This window comes from Capra hircus, chromosome 25 (genome assembly GCF_001704415.2).
Source record: "Capra hircus breed San Clemente chromosome 25, ASM170441v1, whole genome shotgun sequence".
Lineage (NCBI taxonomy): Eukaryota > Metazoa > Chordata > Mammalia > Artiodactyla > Bovidae > Capra > Capra hircus.
The window spans coordinates 35,415,806-35,422,904 of NC_030832.1; the positions used below are offsets into that span (position 1 = coordinate 35,415,806).

General features: G+C 60.4%; 1 protein-coding gene across 1 annotated transcript; it reads left to right on the forward strand.

Moving 5' to 3' along the window:
• Positions 1,317–6,826, forward strand: LOC102183754 (uroplakin-3b). The gene is made up of 6 exons (XM_018040691.1): positions 1,317–1,928; positions 2,089–2,238; positions 2,495–2,732; positions 3,903–3,982; positions 4,766–4,895; positions 5,356–6,826. The coding sequence occupies exons 1-6, from the start codon at positions 1,364–1,366 to the stop codon at positions 5,513–5,515; spliced, it is 1,323 nt and encodes a 440-aa protein (XP_017896180.1). The 5' UTR covers positions 1,317–1,363; the 3' UTR covers positions 5,516–6,826.

The following is a 7,099-nucleotide window of genomic DNA, read 5'->3' on the forward strand; positions in this document are numbered from 1 at the left end:
ACTGCTTGTGGGAATGTAAAATGCAGCTGCTTTGGAAAGCTGGCGACCAGAGCCCCAAAAAGCAGTTCCCATATGACTCAGCAGTTAAACTGCTAGATAAATATCCAAGAACTGGAAACACGGTCCCGGTAGCGTTCATAACAGCCAAGAAGTGGGGATGACCCAAATAGCCATCGGCCGAAGAATGAACAAAATACGATCTGTCCGTGTAATGGGATGCTATCCAGCCAGGAAAACGAATAAAATGCTAACACATACGACATGGATGAGCCTTAACACTGTATCAAATGAAAGAAGCCAGGCAGAAAATGACACATTGTGTGTTTCTGTCTATATGAAACATCCGGAAGAGGCGAATCCACTGAGACAGAATGGACATCAGTGGTTGTCAGTGGGGGAAGGGGAATGGGAAGTGACTGTTTTAATGGGTACAGTGTTTCTTTTTGGGGTGATAAAGTTCTAGAATCTGGTGATTTATGGCAATGAAGTTTAAAAGGAAGTCTACAGGGCTTATGTTATATGGAAAGCATAAGGTTTTCTGATAAAAGTGTTTGAGCAACACCTCTCTGCCCCTCCCTTCTTCCTACCTTGAGTGAGAACATGATGCCTGGAGCCACAGCAGCCATCTTGCTGCAATGAAAAAAAATACCAAGAGAGGGAGTTCCCTGGTTGCCTAGTGGTTAGGACTCTGCTTTCACTGCCCTGGCCTGGGTTCAGTCCCTGGCTGGGAACAAGAATCCTGCAAGCTGTAAGGTATGGCAGAAAAAAAAAAAAAGGTCAAGACAATTTCAGAGACATGGACCCTAATGTCATTTGACCAAACCCATACCAGCAGCCATCTTTCTCCAGAATTCCTGTAAATAAAAAACCCTTTTTGTTTAAAACAAAAGCAACCTCCCCAAAAAGCAACCCCACCAAAACAAAACCCCCTAAACTGTACATTTTAAAGGGACATCTTAGGTTATGTGAATAATATCTTAATTTAAAAAATACATATAGGGAATTATCTGGAGAAGGAAATGGCAACCCACTCCAGTGTTCTTGCCTGGAGAATTCCATGGATGGAGGAGCCTGGTGGGCTGTGGTCCATGGGGTCGCAAAGAGTTGGACATGACTGAGCGACTAACCCACTATAGGGAATTCCCTGGCGGTCCAGTGGTTAGGACTTGGCGCTTTCACTGCCAGGGCCTGGGTTCAATACCTGATCAGGGAACTAAAATTCCTCAAGCTGAGTAGTGTGGCCAAAAAAATTAATGAAAAATTTAAAAGAATTCTAAAAAGTAAAAATATATATATATATACATATATAGTGAGAACCCAAGGGAGTAATGTAAGCAGGGCACTGGCCAGCCACCCTGGCTCTATGATCAAAGGATATAAGGGAGGATGTGGCCTTGTGAAGGGAGGGCAGGACCACTGGGCCCTGAGGGAGCTAGAGCTGCCCCCTTCCTCCCCTGGGTGGGGATGGAAGGCCAGAGGGAGGCTCCTGGTACGTGGGGTGCAGGAATCTCTGGCATGTGGCCCTCCTCCCCAAGGCTGGGGGTCTGGGTGGGACCCAAACTCAGACACAGGCCGCTGGGGTGACCTGGCCGGCACCCGGGGACCAGGGGCCTCTCTCAGCCCTGGCCTGCCCCTGCCCAGCCCCCTCCCCGGGGTGGGCTGGGCTGGGAGGCGGAGTGGGGTGCTTTTATGTTTTCAGGTCTTTCCAGCCCTTGGCCAGCGGGGCAGCTTGACTAACCAGCTCCTCCAGGCCCACGGTGTGTGGGGAGGGGCGCCGCCCAAGGCAGCCAGACTGGCCCCAGCCTGTGGGTGTGGAAGCAGGCCGGTGGGTGCGCTGCAGGCTGTCATGGGGCTCCCCTCCAGGCAGCCTTGCCCCTGGCTGCTGCTCTTGGTGGTGCTGGGCTGGCCCCAGCCCTGCCTCAGCCTGGGTAAGTGGGGGTCCCTGGAGGGGTGCACCCGACCAGACCCTAGGGGCTGGGGCACCTGCTGGAGCGATTAGACCCTGGGACCCCCTGCCCCCACCAACCAGGAGAGGCAGCCCCAGGGGCAGTGGGCCCTGGACCCTCACACCTGTCTCCATGGCCCCAGAGCTCATCCCCTACACGCCGCGGATAACCGCCTGGGACCTGGAAGGAAAGGTCACGGCCACCACGTTCTCCTTGGAGCAGCCGCGCTGTGTCCTGGATGGGCACTCCAGCGCTGCCGACACTGTCTGGCTGGTGGTGGCCTTCAACAACGGTAGGTTCCGGTGCAGGTCTGGGGCCTGGGGTGACGAGTGGGTCTGAGGACAGCTCCAGGGCCCTGGGAGCCCCTCTCAACTGGGTGTGAATGGGGAGTTCGGGCTTTATTCTGCAGGGGATCTGAGAGGTGATGTCTGATTTGTGTCTGGAGGGGCACTCTGGGCTCTGAGGTGTGGAGGGCGCTGGGCTATGGGAGTGGACTGCCTGTCTCCTCCTGCCCTGCGGCCCCAGCTGCCTGTGTCTCCCTCCTGCAGCCTCTAGGGTCTTTCAGAACCCCCAGACACTGGCTGAGATCCCAGCCTCCCCAAGGCTGCTGACCGATGGCCACTACATGACGCTGCCCCTGACCATGGACCAGCTGCCCTGTGAGGACCCGGCGGGTGGCAGCGGGCGCGCCCCCGTGCTTAGGGTGGGCAATGACGCCGGCTGCCTTGCTGACCTCCATCAACCTCGCTACTGCAATGCCCCCCTCCCGGGCCCGGGGCCTTACAGGTGAGTCGCCTGACCTGAAACCTGGAAGGGAGCTGTACTGGGAGATGGAGGGGTGGGGGTCGGGTTCTGTGACCAGAGCTGCCCCCCACCCCACCCCACCTCACCCCTGCCCCAGTCTCTGCCCAGGCCTCTGTCCTGGCCCCGCTCCTTCCTGGCTGCAGGCCGAGCAAGCCCCTCCCATTCTCCAGCCTTGGTTTCTTCCTGTGTGGGGTCACGGATCTCCTGGAGAGGCAGGTGGCCTCCAGGAGGAGGTGGGAATCACAGAGCTGGTGGGGGATGGGAAGGGGTCTGCAGGCCCTATCTGGTGGGGGATGGGAAGGGGTCTGCAGGCCCCAGCATAGGGGGAGGAGAATGCTGGAGACCGCCCCTCCCACAGGTAGGTCTGGCAGGAAAGTCAGCCTGGTGCTGAGGGTGGAAGCGGGGTGGGAGAGCAGGGGTCCAGCGAGCAAGGGGACAAAACCAGACAAACTCAGGGTGACTTAGTGCGGCTGGGGGAACCGGCAGGGGCCACAGAGACGGCGGGGCAGAACGTAGCCGCCTTCTACCCCGGCGCCCCTCACCCTCTCACCCAGTGGCCACTCCCTGACTCAGCCTCCCACCCCGTCCCTAGCGGCCACCAGAGCCAGCTCCCGTCAATGGCAGGTGCCAGCCTGCCTGGATCCCAGAGCCCCCACCCCAAACAGAGATACAACTCAAGTTCTGGGCAGTGCCCCCGGAGCTCAGCCTGCCCGCTCCCCTGATCCTGGTCTCTGAGCACGCCCTGAGCACACCTCTCCCTCCTGGCCTTTGCCTGGGGTGCCCGCTCCTATTGGGGGGCCTTCCAAGGCCTCACAGACTCCACACAGCCAGCAGTTTTCCTCTGGAGAACAGGGGCTGGGGCCTCACACACCTTTGTGAGCCACCCTGAGGCCCCCTGTACGTGGCATTTAGTCATGGGACCCCTGAACCAGAGAGGGTGTCTGAAGAGTGGCGGTTCAGATGGTTGAGGGCTGGTGGCAGAGGTTGCTGTGGCCAGAGAGGTCTCGGGGTGCTTAGCACAGGGCGCCCCCCTGCCCTGAACATGACAGGCCCACAGCCTAGCCATCATGAGCTGCCTGGGGCCTGGCCAAGGTGGGGGCCTTGCCCAGAGCAGTCGAGGCGCGGAGCCTCATCCCTGGTCCTCTCCCTCAGGGTGAAGTTCCTGCTGATGAACTCCAGGGGCTCACCCCAGGCCGAGACGAGGTGGTCCGACCCCATCGCTCTCCACCAAGGTAGCTCAGAGGGCTGGGTGCTCCGACTCCAGTGTGCCCTGTGGACCAGCCAACATCGGCACCCCGGTTGTGCTCAGCTGGCCCCTCCCTCAGCTACCGTGGGACTGGGGCCCCCAAGTCAGAATCCAAGTCCAGACCACCCCCTAAACAGAACCTCCCACTAGAGGATGGGGTACTGGGTCAGCCCCATGGGCAGAGACACCAGCTCTGTCCACCCTAAAATGTTTGCCAACCCTTGGGTGCCCTAGGCTGAAGCCCCATCATGGACAGAAATAGTTTGCCCCTCCTTCAGGGAGCCAACCCTGTGCTGGGCCAGGGCAAGAAAGAGGCTGGAGCCGTGGTCCTGGGAAGCCTGCTCTCAGCAGAGCGCCAAGGAGCAGCGGTTCAGCAGACCAAGAAAACTGCACGTCAAAGGCTGAGTGTCCCATGAGGGGGTGTCTAGGAGACAGGCTGCAGAGGCTGGGGTCGGGGAGGGGAGGGGGCGTGGATCTTGTCACGTGAAGCCCTTGAATGCCAGACTCCAGGGAACAGGGCAGCACCCGGTTGGTCCTGAGCTCCGCTGCCTCTCTGCCTGCCATGGGTGGTGGGAACAGTCTGGCAGGTTAGACCAAGGCAGAGGCTGGCGTGACAGGTGGTCCAGGCTGGCAGAGCGCAAGTGCCCCAGCAGAGAGGGACAGATGAGCGGGCTCAGGAGGCCAGCTGGGGACGTGCGGCAGTCAGCATGGCGGGGAGGTGACCGCCCTGGGGTCTGAGGGCAGCCTCTGAAAGCCGTTGTGTGTGCAGGGAAGTCCCCAGGCTCCATTGACACGTGGCCCGGGCGGCGGAGTGGAGACATGATCGTCATCACCTCCATCCTGTCTTCCCTGGGCGGCCTCCTGCTCCTGGCCTTCCTGGCAGCCTCCAGCGTGCGCTTGTGAGTGGCGACCCCCGGAGGGCCCCTCGCCTCCCCAGAACCTCTCTTCTCTGTCTGGCCCAGCACCTTCTGGGAGCCCTTCCGGAGCCCTGTAGTTTTGAGTTGGTTGGTGCCCCTTTCAGCAATGTGCAGGGAATTTCCACCCTGAGTGTCTCATCTAGGAGCTCAGGAAGGTGGTCCAGCAGGTCCTCTGATGACGGGTTCATAGATGGGGCCACCTTGCTCTGCCTGGGCCCTTCTCCCTGACCGTGCTTTCTCTCCAGTGAGCCCTCAGTTGTTTCAATGAACTGATATCTAGGGAGCCAGGGTGGCCACCTGGAGGAGGCAGGCCTCCAGCTGGTCCTCCCAGGGAGGAAAGGGACATCAGAGGCTACAGGAGGAGGGCTGTGGGAGCTCAGCAGCCCGCTCCACCCAGCAGGGAGACACTCCACCCACAGCCTGTCTCCCTGTCCCCATCCAGCTCCAGCCTGTGGTGGCCGGAGGAGGCCCCAGAGCAGCTGCGGATCGGCTCCTTCATGGGAAAGCGCTACATGACCCACCACATCCCGCCCAGTGAGGCGGCCACCCTGCCGGTGGGCTGCGAGCCTGGCCTGGAACGCTTCCCCAGCCTCAGCCCCTAGCTTGGCCCACCTGGCTGGGGCTGGGGCGGTGGGGGCCGGGGGGTGAGTGCACAGTGCACGTATGTGTGTGTGTGTGCGTGTGTGTTCCGCATCGCACCTCCCGCCCTGCCTGAAATCCCACTGCTAGCAGCCCTGCCTTGGGCTTTCTCATTTCCCCCGCCTCCAGGAAGTTGTGGGAGGGCCGCGGTCAGGCCAGGCATCCAGCCCCCAATGCCATCTGCCTCTGATCTGCCTACCTCAAGCAAGGCTGGAGGTCATGTGGACACACTGCCCGAAAGGAGGCTTCCAGGCCCCAGGAGGAGGCCTGCGGTGGGCTGGGCTGGGCCGGGCCCATCTTGGGGTACATGAGGCCCCCATCTGTCCCTCTGTCCCTCCGTCTGTCCCTCACTGGCGGCCGGGGCTGCAGTGAGGCTTTCAGAGGTGCCTCCATCTTCCCTGGACATGGGCCCTTTCTGAGGGTAGCCCTCACTGGCTGGAAGGTCAGACAGTGTAGATTGCTGTGATGATCCGGCTACCACTTCCTACCTCCTTGCACATGCAGATGGCACACACACTCCTGCGCTCACTCCCATTCCACAAGCATTTATTGAGCGGCTGCTATATGCCACACACACAGTGTTAGGCATGGGCCCTCACGCAGGGCTTGCTGCTGTTCTTGGGGTGCTCACTCACTGCTCTGGGCCTCAGATGACCACGTGTCCTGATGCGACCTGTTACTGTTGGGGGGGCTATCACCCCCTCGGACTGTCACGCACCCTCGAGCTTACACTCCTGAGACGATCTGCCCCCGATGGACTCTCCTGTCCAGTAGCCAGCGCCCGCATCACCCAGCCGGAGCCGCTTGACTCTCCAGCGTCCGTCCGCCTGCAAGACCGGTGATTCCCACCGTGGACACAAGGGGGCGCCGTGGCGCCGCGGTTGCCGAGTCCCACGCATGCGCACGTCTGTGCACAGCTGAGCGTCCCGCCGCTGGACCCGATGTCTCAGTGGCCGCCACGCACCTGGGTCTCTGGAGGTCACGGCTCCAGTTTCCACCTCGGCCAAGCCAGAGGATGAGCAGTCACTCTCGTCTGAGGATCAGCGGTGTGTCGTCCCACTGCACAGCTGTCACTGTTTTCTGGATGGAAAAACAGGCTCAGTGATCTGCCCACGATCCACTGTCCCTGCATCCCGTGTCCCCTGGCCGCTCCCAGGCCCTTCTAAGCATAACTGCGGCTCCCAGCATACAGGCCAACCCGAGGAGGGCGCCGGGCAGAGAAATCTACCCCCTTCCCCTGACTCTGGAGATGAATAAATGCAATCTTGCTCCTCTATCCGGGTGGTGCCTGCACTGGCTCTGCAAGAGGGGCAGTTACACGTGTTGCTCAGCCTGGCTCCGCCCTGTGCAGCCTGCCCCTGCCACCAGCCCGGGCCCTGCCCCAAGCCTGTCCCCTAGATTGCTAGCCCTAGCTATGCATTGGGGTACCCTCATCTCCTGCTGGCCCCAGGGAAACCCACCCCCAGTGGGGTGGAGGGCAGGGCCAGGAAGCCCAGCACTAATGCAGGTGGATTTAGCAGTGCTCCTTCCCAGGTAAACGCTTCATG